General features: G+C 51.8%; 1 protein-coding gene across 4 annotated transcripts; it reads right to left on the minus strand.

Annotated features, from left to right (window-relative positions):
• Positions 1–55: 55 nt before the first annotated feature.
• On the minus strand, positions 56–14586 carry CCDC78 (coiled-coil domain containing 78). Of its 4 annotated transcripts, none has more exons than XM_057407960.1 (16): positions 14380–14586; positions 14219–14287; positions 13828–13956; positions 13553–13639; positions 13113–13292; positions 9548–9688; positions 9410–9460; positions 8682–8770; positions 7998–8076; positions 6792–6917; positions 5928–6139; positions 5123–5294; positions 4417–4460; positions 2325–2391; positions 1012–1112; positions 56–335 (listed from the first exon to the last, which is right to left on the minus strand). In XM_057407960.1, exons 1-16 carry the CDS (start codon positions 14392–14394, stop codon positions 230–232), a joined length of 1668 nt encoding a protein of 555 aa, XP_057263943.1. In that variant the 5' UTR covers positions 14395–14586; the 3' UTR covers positions 56–229. The 4 variants fall into 4 exon arrangements, with proteins under 4 accessions (XP_057263943.1, XP_057263941.1, XP_057263945.1 ...); XM_057407958.1 differs by having other exon boundaries at positions 5093–5294; XM_057407962.1 differs by lacking the exon at positions 9410–9460.
• Positions 14587–16702: the final 2116 nt, after the last annotated feature.

A 16702-nucleotide genomic window follows, 5' to 3' on the forward strand; every position in this document is an offset into this window, starting at 1 on the left:
GCTCAGGGAATAGCAGAATTCCTGCTGCTGAGGGGTCAGGACAGACGCGCAGTTGTCTTGTCTCATGTTAGTGCTGTGAATTTGAGACCCGGAACACCCACGTGGTTGCCCTCGCTGTGCCTCCCAGCTCTCAGCAAGGGAAGGATATGGGCCCTAGCCAGTCCACAAAGCAGAAAGCTCCTTCCTTTGGAATGCTGCTCTTTCTGCTCTTCAGAGCCATGGTGGAGAGCTATGGTTCATGCGTGACAGTCCTGGCTCTGCGCAGTGAGTGAGTATCGGCTGCCCCAGCACTGAGCGCATGCGGCTTCCTCAGCTGGAGGATCTCCTGCTTGTACCTGCAGTGGGGAAGTAGCACCATGGTTGCCTGTGGATTCACTATCCTGAGTGATTTGTTTAAAGGGATGCTGCACCTTGTGTTTGCCAAGGACACACAGTGTCAGTTAATGCAGAGCAGCCAGCCCAGGCACTGAGCCTGCTGGGAACTGAGTCCTGGTAGATACAAAACCAGCCTTTTCCCAGGGAAGAGGCTTTTGCCAGGTAACAGACCTGTGAGTCTGACCTGGGTTCACAGCAGGCACTGAGTCTGTGGAGTTAGAGCAGGCACAGCTGGACCATTGCTCCAACAGATGTGCTCTGCTTTTCCTCACCCTTCCTTACCCAAGCAGCTGTTCTCCCTGCTTTGGGGTATGGTGAGCCACAAAGGGAGAGAGGACTGTACAATAGGGGCTGCTGGAAGATTTCAGCTAAGAGAGGGATTGCTTCTCTTAGTTTCCAGCTAAGATTCCTCTCTTAGGTTCCTCCACAGGATGAGTGAGCACACAGGTAAGGCCAGATACTGCCCCACTGCCCTACAGAAGGAGGGCTGGTGGCAGCTGCAGCACAGCTGGATGTGCTGTGGGACATCAGCCCTGCTGCCAGTGCTGTGGGTAAGCAGTGGCTGTTGTTCCTGGAGCACAAAGAAACTTGGAGCACAAAGCAGAGAATGTGTGAAGGGGGATCCCACAATCTCACCTCGCAAGATGCTTGTCTATGTATTCCTGCAGCTCTATCACCTGCTCTTCTGCCACAATGGCCCGAGTCAGCAGCTGGCTTCTCTCCTGCTCCAAATCCTTCTAGAGGGGCAAAAACCATAGAGAAAACTGAGATGGGAGTGACCACTTCCCCATCACTCAGCTCCAATGCCACTTATCATTAGGCTACAGAAGCAACCCCAAACTGATGTGCTCAGGGAAGGGAGATGACAGTGCAGCTTTCTGCAGGCGTCATCGGCTGGGCTCCCCTCCCTCACCAGAGCACAGGCTTGGGCACCAGGGCCACCACAGCACTGCCAACTGTGATTTCCTACTCCAGAAGCTTCACAACTGGTGCGGTGGCCACTGGATTTGGCACACAGACAGCTTTCACACCTCTACACCAAAGGGAACACTTTGCAATGAACTTAACCTACCCTTTTAGACAGAACCCCAGTTGTTTTTGCACAGTGTCTCTGGGCAGTAGATGACCACCTCACCCAAGGTAACCGTACGGTCCCTGTGTCACCAGGAGGACCTGAGGTGTTTGAGCTTACTTGCAAGGTGCACAGCAGAGCCAGGAGCAGGACCTGCTCTGTGTGCAGTGCTCCACCTCTCAGTCACAGCATGTCCATTCTTTTGGCCACAAAGATACATCCAAATTGGATGTTCATCTTTACCTGACTGGACAATGGTGAAGCACTTCCTTAGGCTGCTGTGGGCAATGTGGGAGGGGTCTGGGAGCACATCTATAGCTTTGTCTACCACAGAAAAACAAACCTCTGCTTGGTTTCCAAAACCCTTTTCCCCAAGTGTGGCAGGGACCCCAGCACCAACTCCTTCCCACTGCTGCCATTAGCAGACAGCAATCCCCACCTTAGACAAGCCCACTCGTATCACCTCGGTTTCCTCCCCACGCTGGGCCAGCCCATTCCCAAGTGTGGCACAAATATCTATGTGCCCAGGGGGAACCACACTGGAAAGCTGATTCAGATGCAGCCTAGACTTGAACCAGCTTGAACACAGACACAGTTTGTTGTACAGATGCCTTAATGTTTGTGCTGAAGCACGGGAGGGACCAATATGGTCTAGCAATGAGCAGACATAAAGGTTGCTATCCTTCCAGTAGCAGGGACAGTACAGCCTTGAGAGCATCACTTGGGCTGAGGCCAAACCCACAGCAAGGCTCTATGGAAAGCTGCCCTGCTTCAAGCAGGAGCAGTGTGTTTGCCCTAGCAGCTGACTGGGGCAGCCCACCTTTGCATGTGGCTTAGGGGCAAGCTTTCATTGGGATGGGCTGTTCCAGGCCTTTACCTGGGTGGTGTCTGTGAACTCCTGGAGCTGTTTCCTGACCTCTGCCCAGCCCTCCTCATCCAGTGGCCTAGGAGGCAAAAGCAGAACTTGATCATGTCTAGACATTCAGATCCAGCCCAGCCATAGGTCACACAGCTCTGGTGAGGGGCTGGATACAACTCATGCCCATCCAACCCTAAACCCCAGTGCTCTGAACCCTTTTTTCTCCTGATGCCCCAAACTTCAGGGCATGTAGCATTGTCCCTGTGCCTGGGCACAAGAGTCACAGCCCTTCTGCCAATCTGGGATGCCACACTGCAATGGCTGGGTTTGTTCCAAGAGCACATCAATGCTCATACATCAGAGCACTCCGTACAGAAAGAACTCTTATCCTGACACTGAATTTGATGGAAACAGAGAGTGATCAATGCCAAATGCTGCCACTTTTCACGTTTCGGAGCACAAACCCACTTGTTCTGGTCACTGAGCATGATAGGTGCTGAGCAATCTGTGCAGCCCAACGTGGGAAAGTTCTTCCTCTTCTGTCCCTGCTTGAATAAGCAAGATACAGGTCACATCTGATGCTGGAGGAATTTGGGTTGTATGAAGGAAGGAATGCATTGTGCTCCAGAGCTGCGACTGCCCGAGTTCCCTCTGGTGGCTGTAGCCTCCCAGTCCAGGCACACGGGAAATCATGGCCAAGATTCCATGGGAGCAGAAGCAAAGGGAACGATAAACAGTGAAGCCACACGGCTTATTGCTAGAGATGAGAAATAGCAGGAATTATAGCTGAAGTGCTGCAGTAACACCAGCTAGAGGAGCAAAGTAACAGCATGGATAAACCCATTAGCACACAGAAAACAAATATATCAGGTGTTCAAGTCTCATGGCAGCTAAAAAGCGGCACCTCAAGAGCTAGATATATCATTAGAATTAAGGTTCTGGACTTTCTGTGTCTTATTCCTGTAGTGAGTCTGCCAAAATTAATGCATGTATTCAAGGATAGGTGCATTCATATCTATATGTTCAGGTTGGAGAAGAGAAGGCTCTGGGGAGATCTTGAAGCAGCTTCCAGTGCCTAAAAGGGCTATAAGAAACCTGGAGAGGGGGTTTGGACAAGAGCCTGTAGGGACAGGACAAGGGAGAATGGCTTTAACCTGACAGAGGGGCGATTGAGATGAGCTCTTTGGCAAAAGCTCTTCCATGTGAGGGTGCTGAGGCGCTGGCACAGGGTGCCCAGAGAAGCTGTGGCTGCCCCATCCCTGGCAGTGTTCAAGGCGAGGCTGGATGGGACTTGGAGCAACCTGGTCTAGTGGAAGGTGTCCCTGCCCATGGCAGGGGCTTGGAACTTGTGCTTTAAGTTCCCTTCCAACCCAGGCCATTCTGGGATTCTATGATTCTATAAGGACTACAACTACTTTTCAATGTGGAAAACATGGCAAAGCCTGGGTAAGGCTCAAGCTCTTCTCTGAGACTCCAGCTCAGGCACTGACTAGTCAGTGCTGGCATCCAGTTAGTGAAATACCTGACATGTTTTCTAGGGTACCAAACTTTTAAAAGGCTGAAAAATCCCAGCTCAGATTTCTTCACCGTTTCGTTCCACCTTTAGACAGATACAGTTGATAGAGTTTCAACGGAATAACAGAGCAGGGGGATGAAACCCATCAAAAAGGATCAAATAAAGGGCACGTCATGAAGCCAGGGCAAGTAGCAGGGTCACTGAAGGGATCCAGCCTAGCTTCTACATTGGATAGGTGAAGAAATAAGACCATCCCAAACTGGTGGTGTTTCACTTGCCTTCCCCAGGTTGTGTTCCACCAAAGCCCTGGGGTGTATGTTTAACTTCAGCTTCTAAAGAGATCAGTGGGACTAAAACCATGATGAAATCAAACATGAGCTTAAGAGCTTTCTTGGACCAAGGCCCAAATGACCAGCTCATTTCACCGCAGGGAACGCTGCACTGAGGTGACAGCTGGCTTTTCTTCTCAGATGAGCTCCTATCAGCTCGCTTTCTCTCTATTTATTACCATTTCCAAGTAAAGCAGAAAAGACTTCTCAATCCACACAGCAATGAGAAGTCTGAATTAGAAATATCCCAAGAATCAGCACTTACTGCTCAGGAGCCAGTGGAAAGGCTGAGGTTTCTTTCAGGCTTTTCTGAAGGCAAAGGAAGAAGAGTATTCCCATAAGCTTTAAACCATTGCAGTCTCACCACAGAACCCACCACTTTGAAGTGGCACATCATATCCTCACACTCCAACAGCCACCAGTGCTCTGGCAGGGAATGATGTGCGGTGGATTCTTAAGGTTTAGGTCTCCCATCCTCTGAACTGTTAAATAAATGCATTTTGTGCAATTCGAGAGACATGTCTCTGCCCAGGCAGGTCCAGTGGGAGGACATGGAGGTGACTGGTGGGTTTCTGACTGGGGTCTCCTGATCAGTTAGCAGAGGCATTCAAGAACAGAAAGCCTCATCCTACCCTCCCTTCTTCACCTCTTCTTTTAGCAGGGAGTGTGTCTGCTGGCCTGGCAACTCTCCCATAACATCAGCTGCTCCTCAGCCCTCCCAGAGCTCAGCAACCCCAAACCATGGGGATGCCCAACCAGTAGCTATAGCTCACCCCTACACAGCAGGGTTGAAGCAGTGAGGGGACTGCTTGGACATTCTGTCTTCTCCCAAAATGAGAAAGAGAGCAAGCACTATCCTTGCCTGTGCCGCAGGCACAGCAAACCCTCAGAGAATGCCTAATGAAGGGGGTGAATCTGGCTTGTGAGACTCTCCCCTGCACCCCGCAGAAAGCCAGCAGCACAGCCAGCACCTTCTGCAGCTCATGTAGCTGCATTTCCAGTTTTGCTTTATCCTCCCGCAGCCGGTTTAGCTCCCGCGTGGTGTTTGTCAGCAGCTCTGGGTCTGTGATGGAAAAGTGGAGCTCGGCAGGGCCACAGTCTGCAGCGGTGCTGTCTAAGGAACGGATCTGCTCTCGCTGCAGCCTGGAACATATCAGAGGGGTTAGTGCCTGGTATCTTTGGTTAGGTCACAGCACTGAGTGTTTCTGCTGCTGATGGAGGTACCATTTGCTTGAGATCTGCTGGCTTCTGGCCACCAAGAGCCAGTTCCCCTGCAAAGGATAGGCAGGAGAGCCCAGCAGTATGCATTATATTCCTGGGAGTATTTCTGAGGGGAGCTTGTCCTAGAGCTATTTGTGGCTTTTATGCCACAAGAATTTCTGCTGCTTCCCACAGCCCAAGCTGGTGAGAGCTGTGGAGCAGAGCTGAGAGCACTGCAGGAGCAGGCTGGGAGGCAGGAGTTATTTGTGGTACCTCTGCCTTTCCACACCATTCAACGTGGAATCACTTTCTCACCCTAAATTTGACACAGTAGAAACATATGTGCAAAGCAGCTCCAAGGTGTTCAGAGCACCCTGAGGTGCAGCTGGAAACACCTTGCTCCTGGCTTGTCAAGAGCAGGGAGATCAACATGTATTCCAGATCCTCTGCTCCATCTCGGAGCCCTGTTTGCCTCTGTCCCCACCACCGGTCTGGGTGGTCCAGGGCACTTCCACTTGGGCCTTTGCAGCAAGCAGAAGAGACAGAGGAAACCCAGACCCTGGGGCTTAGCCCTACCTGTAAGCAATTAGCAGGTTCTCATGCTTCTTGACCAAGTCCTTCATGCGTTTCTTGTAGCCACGTGCTGCACTGGCTAGCTGCTCCTCCCGAGCCCTGTAGGAAGCCCTGATGTCCTTCAGCATGCTGTCCACAAAGCGTTTCATGGGAACATGAGCAGCTGGGGCCTTGCTAGGCTCCATGACATTGCTGGATTTGCTGTCCATGAAGTCCTTTGAACATACAGAGAAAGACATCTAGGTGATCGAGTCATTCCCTAAGGCATGTAACCTATTTCCCACAGAGAAGCTCCAGGCATTTATATGCTCACAGCACAGAGGATAAGGCATATCTTCCATTTTCAAAGAGCTGGAAAGACTAATAAACTTCCATCATGGACCTTCAAGACAAAGAAGGCATCAGTGCTGTACCAGATGTACATCTGTACTGTACTGTATCCCTGCCTAGGAAAACACAAGTTGGTGTTGGGAGTTATCTTTTCTAGTCCATTCCCTTTCCCACTCTCTCTGCTAGCTAGGGCATGGTTCAACATTGCGCTGTTGGGAATTAAACTATTCTTAACATTAAAGATTCCTTTGCTGAGTGTCCTGATCCATCACCACACTGTGTTCTTTGGTACCAGCCTTCTCCCAGCACAGCAGCTCTTGCCAAAGCCTGCTCACAGCTAACTAGGGGGATGGACAGAGGGGGGCTGGAATCTCCTCCCCCAGGCCAAGACAAGGGTACAGAGTCCCCTTCCAGCTGCAAGCATTGGCTCCCCAAGCCCCACAGCCAGCAGGAAGGGGAAACAGCCTGCAAGAAGAGGTCAGACAGCGCAGAAGGGCTTTCCCTGCAAGAAGAGCCCCTGGGGCTGGGAGTACCCACCGCCACGTCCTTGATGTACTGCACCAGCCGGGAGCGATATTCCTCATTCAGCTCCTTCAGATGGAGCTGCAGCTGAGAGTTCTCCGCCTCCACCTCTTGGAGCTGGCTCTGGGAGCTGAGCAGCACCTAGGCACAGCAAACATGCTCACTCCTGCTCTCATCCTCTGGCCACACAAGGGGCACTAAAAAGCCCCATTAGAGATGGGTGACTTCATTGCCAAATATCCAGCTGCATTAGAGCTGAGAAGGACCTGGATTTTCACAGGATCCCACTGGAAATGTTCATTATCTCTATTCCCCTGCTACCTGCTGTCATTTACAACCCCCCTCTGCCTTGTGATTACACCAGCTCTTACTAAACAGCAGTGAACAAAATTCCTCCCACCACCTGTGGCAAACAGCACCTTCCACCAGCACTGCACCCCTGCAGAAGCAAACAAGAATGAGCAGCAGGTGGAGAGAGGGGATTCTCCCGCTCTGCTGTGCTCTGGGAGACACCCCCCCCCCCCCGCAGTCCTGATCCAGCTTTGGGGCAACAGCATAAGAGGGATGTGGAGCTGTTGGAGAGAGTTCAGAGGAAGCCACGGAGATGCTGCGAGGGCTGAAGCAGCTCTGCTCTGGAGCCAGGCTGAGAGAGCTGGGCTTGTTCAGCCTGGAGAAGAGAAGGCTCCTTAAGGGGAGACCTTAGAGCAGATCCAGTGCCTAAAAGGGCTACAAGAAACCTGGAGAGGGGCTTTGGACAAGGGCCTGTAGGGACAGGACAAGGGGGAATGGCTTTAACCTGACAGAGGGGAGACTGAGGTGAGAAGTTCTTCCCTGTGAGGGCGCTGAGGCGCTGGCACAGGGTGCCCAGAGAAGCTGTGGCTGCCCCATCCCTGGCAGTGTTCAAGGCCAGGTTGGACGGGGCTTGGAGCAACCTGGCTGGTGGAAGGTGTCCCTGCCCATGGCAGGGGGTTGGAACTGGATGTGCTTTAAGGCCCCTTAAACCCAAACCATTCCATGATTCTATGATTCTATGAAGCAGTGCAGGGCGAAGCACCTTGATATGACAAACTCCCTGGAGAAGGAAATGTGTTGGAATACCTCAATACAAGACATCCACCCCCTGCTACCTCCAGGAGAAGCTCATGGTGCCCAGGAGGAGCTGATGAGCAGAGACAGTCCTGGAGCCAGGGTGCCAGGGGCTGGAGGGAATCCTGCCCTTACCGCTGACTGCTCCGCCAGCTTGCGCTGGGTGTCCCCAGTCGTGCACTTTGCCTCCTGCAGCTCCTTCCCCATTGCCATCCTGGACACACAGGAAGAAGCTGTGTTTATTTTAAGTCCCCAAAGTTCTCTGTAGGTCCAACAGAGACAGTTTTGAGCAGGAAGTCACTACAGGATGACAGAAATCTCTCTGCAGCAGATGCCAGCTCCCAGATGTGTGCCAGCCAGCAGCCACAGAGCCCTCACAGCCAAAGCTGACTATCTTCCCCAGTCAGAGGGTCTAGTTCTGTAGTGTCCCTGCTGGGGCAGCCTTTGCTGGGACACCGACCTCATCCCAGCCTGTCAATGGAAGAACAGCCATGGGGGCAAGGGCTGAGGCTGGGTTCATCTTTGGGCTGTCACACAGGTGCTGTGTGCATCACAGAAGGTGGATTTTCAGAGTTGCATAGGCCAGTTGAGTACTTAAACACAACCCACTTCTAAGCAGGCAGTTAACCCTCTAAAGATTGTTGTAAACATCAGGTTTTGCTTCCAGGCCTCGCTTCTCCCAAAAGCGAATCACCATTTCCCACCTTGTACCCCACCAAAGGCAGGCTGTCTCCTCTCCTGTTCCCAAGGATCAAATTCAGCTGCAATAAGCTCCATAAATGCCCAGTCAAACAGAAGGATGTGCCCTCAAACACTCACACTCTCTCTTCCATCTTCTGTTGCTGCAAATCATAGGTTTTCTTCAGTTTTTCAAGCTCCACTTTTATGTTATCCTGGTTTCCAAGCAACTGAGGGACAAACGAAGAGGAAGATGAGACAGAGGACTGAGCTAAGAGGGATTCGTGAAGGGGGAAGAAGTGAGGACAGCCTCCAGCTGAGCAGTGACATACTGGGGAAAGGACAGATTTCACTGGGAGTGACCAGCTCTGTAGGACATCAGAGGCTGTGTGTGATCTGGAGACAGGGCACACATGCTTCTCTCCCAGAGGAAATTCTCACACCGAGAGTCAGATTCCCAGCAGGAGCTGGTGGCAAAGCCTAAGCTGGTTTTTCATGGGCTGCAGATGGGAAGGAGGCAGGGAGCATTTCTGTGCTCCCAGCTTTGGGTGCTTTGTCATCCCCATCTTTCTCAAGTATTGGCAAGAAGAAAAGAAGTAGGTGTTCTCTGCACTTGTTGGCTTCTAAACCTCTGCCTCTGTTTAGCAAGGGGAAATGAGGGAACCACAACTGCCCTCTCTCAGCTTCTGCCTGCACAAGATCATTGTAGTATCATTTTTCAACTGCACTGCTTAAAAAATAATAACTTATAATCAATCAAGGCATCATTGAACAAAATTCAAGTTAGCACAAGGAGGTGCAAGCCACAGTTGGAATAAATTCCCCCTCTTCTTCCCCAAGGATCTGGCACCAGACCCCCACACACTCACTTTTTTTTCCAGTTTTTGTTGCTCATGTTCAGAGGCAGGAATATCTTCTGGCTGGTTTTAGTAAGAGACCAAAGAAGGTGCCTGTTAGACCCTTGTTCTCCAAGGAGCTGGTGGCAGGGCAGAGAGGTCCGTCCTTACCTTCACCTTCTGAGCGGACAGGGGACGCACCGTTGCCCTCACTCTTCCCAGCTCAGCAAAGGCTTCACCAGCCACAGCAGGGGAGCGGTTGGCATTGGCCAGGTTGAGCAGCTCTCGGCTGAGCGCTTCATTCTTCATGACCTGCCAGGTCAAACAAGAAGAGAAGAGCTTCTGAAATGCTGCCTCTCCAGCTCTGCAGTGTCTGTTCAGCACATACCTGCTGCTCTTGGTGTGTGCACAAGGCAGGCACTCGCATCCCCTCCTGAAAGCAAGCTTTATTCTTAGTTGTCTCATATATGTCCAAAGATACCAATGATTTTCTAATCCTCATGGAAATGCAGGATGCCATCATAGATTAATAGAGTCATGGAATGGTTTGGGTTGGAAAGGACCTTCAGATCATCCAGTTCCAACCCCCTGCCATGGGCAGGGACACCTTCCACTAGACCAGGTTGCTCCAAGCCCCTGTGTCCAACCTGGCCTTGAATACTGCCACGGATGGGGCAGCCACAGCTTCTCTGGGCACCCTGTGCCAGCATCTCAGCACCCTCACAGAGAAGAACTTCTGCCTTATACCTAACCTGAACTTCCCCTATTTCAGTTTAAGCCCATTCCCCCCTTGTCCTATTGCTAAAGTCCCTGATGAAGACTTGCTCCCCAGCATTCATTGCCAGGCATCAGGATTATTCACATGGAACTTTTCTCCCTCTGCCCATATCATCCTGGCATTGAAATCCGCAGCACAGTGCCAGCCCAGCCCAGCTCTGCCACCCCCCCTCCATCCTGACCTCCATCCTCCGTCCTCACTCTACCCCTGCACCCTCCGCACAGCTCCCCAGCGCTTCAGCCACATGTTTCTCCACGCAACAGCTTTGAACAGCGCTTGACTCTGTGTGTAAGAGAAGGGCCAAATCATCCATCCATCCATCCATCCATCCATCCATCCATCCATCCATCCATCCATCCATCCAGGCTGCCACCAGCCAGCTAATTCCAGGTTTGTTTGAATGCAACCCCCCAGCAGCAGCCAGCCCACAGCACCATGTGGGCAGCGAGATTTAAAGTGCTGCTGGTGTGACGTGACACATTTCCAAAAGATAAAGAGGATCTGAATGAGAAAGGCTCTGTTACAGGTGATCTGGAAGGAACACTGGTGGAATTCATGTCTCACGGGAGGGTTTCTATGTTGATAACAAAGCTTTGATGGGGTTTATGACTGGGGACAAGCTTGAGTAATTGTTACCATGGCAGTGAATCGGGGAGGATGGGATACAGAGGTCATCTGAGTCATCCGTGGAGAGAATAGCTTATCAAAAGATAGCACAGGGTGGGCTGAGGGGGAGAGAGGAGAAAGAAGGCTGACAAAGAGGTGAGATATACAGCTGTGAAAATTGACAGCTACGCAGAGACAGGCTGCTTGTTCTCCAACCGAAAATGATCCAGCTGCAGCTGCCTGCCCTGACAATTCGATCAGAGGGGGGGGGGACACAGGCGCAGAAATACCAGCCTGGTGAAAGAAAGAGGCAGTCCCAGGTTTGGAATGGGCATTGCTGCATTCTCTGTGCTCCCAAGCCTGGCCTGGCTCCAGGGAAAACCCCAGCGTGGAACCAGTTTGCAGCCAGTTGGGTTCCCTTCACAGCCTCACTTTGTACTGCCGCAGACGGCGTGAGCCTGTGGAACAAAGGAGAAGGAGGAAACGGAGAGTCAAGGAAAGGTCACAGGCTTGAAAAGGAAGAATTTACAACGAGTTAGAAAACAGGCACAAAGTGCCTGGCTGGCATCTTCTGGAAGGCACTTCCCCCGGGACAGGCAAGGCCAGCTCCCTGCTCCTTTGCCCAGGACGATGTGTGAATCAAACCATACAATGAGCACTGAGGACAATCCAGAGGCTCTCACTGCTCCTGTACAAGGGACCATGAATGAGCTTGCCGAGCTGCTGCTGCGCCAAGCAGCCATGACAACATATTGGCAAGGTCACAAGTAGCACTTGTAATTGGGAATGTGTAAAAGCTTCATTGTCTCCCCCGAAGAGCGCTGGGGAAGGGGAGGGGGCAGAACCACAGGCTGCTTTTCCCATTTCCTTTGGGAAAGTCCACACTGGGAAAATAATGAGCAAGAGGCCCATGCCATGACAAGTCCCAGCCTGCCAAGTTGGAGCCTCTTTCGCTTCAGGCAGGGATAGTTGGTAGTCAGAGCCAAGAAACTGGGGGGAAGCCCTCAGCCTACCAATTACAACCAAGGATTCATGTTTGGCTTCTGGACCCTGCTCCACCACCTCTTCAGGATGACTGAACCCAGGTGCTTTCACTCTCTTAAACAATCCAGGATCCATGTGAAGCCAATGTGTTATTACTGCTAACCTGCTAAACCCATCATTGAGAGAGATCAGCCACCTCAAAATCCCATTTTTGACAAACACATTGCACCCCCTTGGGGACAAGAAGCAGCTGAGACTGCTGAAGGCTGAGCTGCTCCCTGGTGAGCCTGGCAGTACCGTGTCCCAGCAGCGTGCTGCCTTGCTGGTAGTCAGCTGCACGCGTGCTGCCTCGTGCTCTGGCAGGACTAGGGGGCAGGTTCACACCCCTGCAAGAGCTGAGCTTGCCTCCTCCTAAGACATCTCCATTTCTCAGCTTATGGGAGACAAGTGATAGCTTCATGAGCCACTAACTTGCTTATTTGCAACGGGTTGATGATGATCACATATCCTTAGAGCTCTCTCGAGCAAAGCTCCCCACAAAACCAGACCAGACACTGCCAAAACCAGCATGTCTGGGCCCAGCCCCACATCTTCCCATCACAGCTCTGCACAGGGCCAGCATGGGAAACCAGGTCATTTGGCTGAAGCAGCTAAACTGTCTGCTGGGGGAGGGAGGCAGGAGAGTGTCAGTCATTCAATCCAATTCAAAAAGAAGGAGAGAGCAGGAGGGGGAGAGGGAGGGGAGAGAGGAGCAGCTATTCTTGCCAAAGAATTGCACAAATCGGAGTCCAAATAACTTCATTAATAATTGCTAAACTAACAGTCATCAGGAAATTTACTATATTTTAAGGAGCAATCAGAAAACTTGCTTATATTCAGTGTTTTACTAAACTTGCTGACCCCAAAAACCTCCAGGGCCCTTCCCGCAGCTGTCAGAAATGAGAGTGACTACAAGCAGTTCACGTGCAGCCTGCTCAAGCCATGCAGAAGGAAAGGGAAACAAAGCGTGCTGGCAGTCAGGAGGGACCTGCAGCGTGCACCCAGACCAGCCCTGCAGTGACCCCCTTGGTACTGCTGGAGACAGGCCTTGGGATGGAGTGAAGAGAGGAGGACTCTGACAGCTGGGTGCCTGCATGAGCACAAGGTCAGAGTGGGCTCAGCACTGTCCCTGCTGAGCAGAGCAGGTTCTGCAAGCCCTGTGAGAAGGTGATCAATCACCTTCCATGAGCCTGAAAATGAACCCGTACCCAAGCTCCTCTGGCCCACAGCTGACAAACCATTCTGGACCCAAGCTATGTTACATAACCCAAAGCCAAGCTGTGTGTAGATTGGGTGAACTGGAGAGCACCAGAGTGAACAGTGTCTCACCTCCTGGTCCAGCTCTTTGCCTAGGGCTAGGTAATTGCTTTTCAGAATGACGTACTCATCCGCCAGCTCCTTCCGGCTGGTCTCCAGGGCACGCAGGCCTTCCCGCAAGGCATCTTGCTCCCCAGTGACCTTCTCATTGCAGATCTCCAGCTCCAGCACACGGGTCTCCAGGACCAGGATCTGCAGAGGGGAGGCAGCAGAATTAGACTGTGGCAGAGATTAGCAGCAGGGTATTTATTTGGCCAAATAGGTTCTGGACATGCTATGACTTAAAGAGAGATGAGTTTCATGTGAGTTTCTGGCCATTGAGGAGGAATCCCTTGCTTTAGCTAAAGCTAAGAGAATATGCCAAGCAAAATAAAGACGGATGTGCAACAGACTGCAGTTCTGGGTAAAGGTGTTGGCAGAGCTGAAACCAACTACTTCAAACTTTGGGATACCATGTTCTTCAGTTCAAAGTTCTCTGTCTCGTACTGCTCCTTCATTTTGTTTGTCTCGATCTGAAGATCAACGAGGCCTTTGGAAATCTAGGAGAGAGAAAGTATAGTACAAAGCCATGGATCCTGAGGCCAACACACTGTTCCAACAAGGAATTTGAGCACAACACACACTACCCCTAGAAAGAGGCATTTCCCACCAGGTTTTCCACCACAGGTCTATTGGTCTCATGTGGCTTCATGGCTGTTCTCTCCAGCTCCCCAGGTATTTGTTTTACCTTCAGTTTTTCCTCTTCACTGAAGCCCATTCTGGCTGACAGATCTGGTTTGGAGCCAGCCAGCTTCCCCATCCTCTCAGGCAGGTCTCCGAGCCATCCCAACCTCTCATCCCCATCCTGCAGCTGCACCTAGGGACACACAACAACTCCCACAGCTGGTGTCAGCCAGCAGAGCCCTCTGCTCCCACCGCAGCACTGTTGGAAAAGCACAACACATCCAGCTGTTTGGAGCCTGAACAGACTGCAGATGGGATTTTTAGCTGCCATTTTCCACCTACAATTCAGATTTCATTTGCAGAATGCTGGTTCCATGAGCTAGGAAAAGGCTGCAGCCCTTCATACTTAGATTTTTATTAGCAAGACATTGCATGTGTTCTGTCAGAGTACTTACATTCTCCTTCTCTGCAACAATTCCAAAATCCATGTGCTTGGAGGCCAAGGTCAACTTGCAGGGCAGCGACTGAAAAGCAAAGGCAGGATCTAAGGATCTCTATGGCACCAAATCTCCCCTTGAGGTCCGGCACAAGCCACGTTGCTATCAACTTTGGTTACCAGAGGGTGCGGCATCCACCTGGGGTTTAAGGTGGAGCCAGTTATTACAGTCACCCCAGCAGGTGTGTGTGTATGCCTTTGCTAGAGGCAAAGAAATGATGCTTGTCAAGAGGCTTCTGTATTCATGAGACATCACATGGCAGAGACTGAAACAAGAGGCTTAGCAGATACCTTCAGTGAAGCAATACTGCTAGCTGGGAGGTACCACTCTGTATTAAGGACCATTCCTAAAATCCAGATGTAGGGATGGCCTTCATCTCTATTGCAGGCATCTTTAGAGAATTTAAGATATGATTAACTCATTAATTAAACTATTCATCCAACCACCCAGCAGCATCTGTCAACTTGTTTCCAAGTTCTCTCGATCTCTGCCATCCTCTTATCTCTGTGCCAATGAGCCATCCAAAGGGTACCAGGGTGTTCAAGAATTGCCAGTTCTTCATCTCCTCACTTCAGGCTCATTATTGCTGCTATTTCTGGAGAGTGGGTGAGTTTAGGTAAGAACCTGTCACAGAAGGAAAACTTGATTCTGAAGAACTCCTTAGTACCTGTCAAAGCTAAGAGGAGAGAAGAGGGAGAGAAGCTCTGTGCTGAGCAGGGTTTACCAGCTCCTCTCCAGGCTGTTGGAGACCCTGTAGCCTCTTGACATGGATTGCATGGACCATGCAAGTGAGATCCAGGGGCTGAGTTCTTTTGGGACTCAGGGGAAGGAGAAGCTAACAAAACACGCAATTGTGTTATATTTCTGCGGAAGAACTTAGCAGACCTGAAGTAATTGTATTAAGGTAATGAAAGCGCTGATGTGAGCTCACATTCTCTTCACACCCACTGCTGAGCAGAAAGCCAAATTCACACACCGCCCACAGTGCCGAGGGGCTCACAGGTCTCCTACGGGTGCTACAGCACGTGAAAGAGCTGAGCTGTAGCTCTGCTTCCAGGGTGCACGCTGGCTCCTCCAGCCCCCAGGCCCACACTGGCCCACAGAGGACAGGAGTTCCCAGCACATACTGCCCAGAGAGGGGCACAGGGTGGCTCATGCCACTGCCACAGACAGCCCCTGCCCTGAGCACTGCAGAGACCCAATTCAGGAGATCAAACAGCCCACCCCTTCGTGCCAGCAAAGGTGGGTGCACCCTGAGCTGCAGCAGTGCCTGTTTCATAGAATCCCAGAATCCCAGACTGGTTTGGCCTGGAAGGGACCTTAAAGCTCACCAAGTTCCACCCCCCTGCCATGGGCAGGGACACCTTCCACTAGACCAGGTTGCTTCAAGCCCTGTCCAACCTGGCCTTGAACACTGCCAGGGATGGGGCAGCCACAGCTTCTCTGGGCACCCTGTGCCAGCTCCTCAGGACCCTCACAGGGAAGAACTTCTGCCTAAGAGCTCATCTCAGTCTCCCCTCTGTCAGGTTAAAGCTATTCCCCCTTGTCCTGTCCCTACAGACCCTTGTCCAAAGCCCCTCTCCAGGTTTCTTGCAGCCCCTTTAGGCACTGGAGCTGCTCTAAGGTCTCCCCTTAAGGAGCCTTCTCTTCTCCAGGCTGAACCAGCCCAGCTCTCTCAGCCTGGCTCCAGAGCAGAGCTGCTCCAGCCCTTGCAGCATCTCTGTGGCCTCCTCTGGACTCTCCATGTGCAGGACCTTGCACTTGGCCTTGTTGCACTCCACGAGGTTCACACTGTCCCACCTCCCCAGCCTGTCCAGGTCCCTCTGGATCCCATCCCTTCCCTCCAGCGCATTGACTGCAGCACACAGCTCCGTGTCATCAGCTAATGTGCTGAGGGTGCACTCAATCCTTCACTGTTTCACCTCACAGAGAGCAAGATGACACATATTAAAAATATAATAATAAAACATATATAGTATGATTAAAATACACATAAAGAGTGTTACTTATGGTCCTACAGTGCCTGAGAGGCTTTTGTTGCATGTGCCATCCCAGCACACGGAATGACAGCGACCACTTTTCCCGTGGTTTGGAAATACGAAGCAGATTTTGTCCTAGTGGATGTCTCTAACAGCAAAACGAATGAGGAACGAAGCTTCAGGGGGTCACTGCAGCCCCGAATCCCCACCACTGCTTCATGTGCTTCCAGCGCTAGCGAAGGGAGTCTACCCGCGTTCCGGACCCGCAGACACCCGCTGGGCAGCCAGTGGTGCTGCGGAGCTACCCCGGTGTGCCCCCATCCCGCCCGGGCTGCCTGGAGCTGCCGCCGCCGCCCCGGTGCAGGCCCCGCCGCCTCTCGTTTCCAGGGAAACGGGCACTTCCGGGTGAGGGCGGCGGAGCGGGAGTGCCCCCTGTCGGCGGGAGGTCTGGGCTGGCGGCTCC

Source organism: Pezoporus wallicus, unplaced genomic scaffold (assembly GCF_028554395.1).
Source record: "Pezoporus wallicus isolate ANWC-B61680 ecotype Strahan unplaced genomic scaffold, APGP_CSIRO_Pwel_v1 contig_4012, whole genome shotgun sequence".
In the NCBI taxonomy this organism is placed as follows: Eukaryota; Metazoa; Chordata; class Aves; order Psittaciformes; family Psittacidae; genus Pezoporus; species Pezoporus wallicus.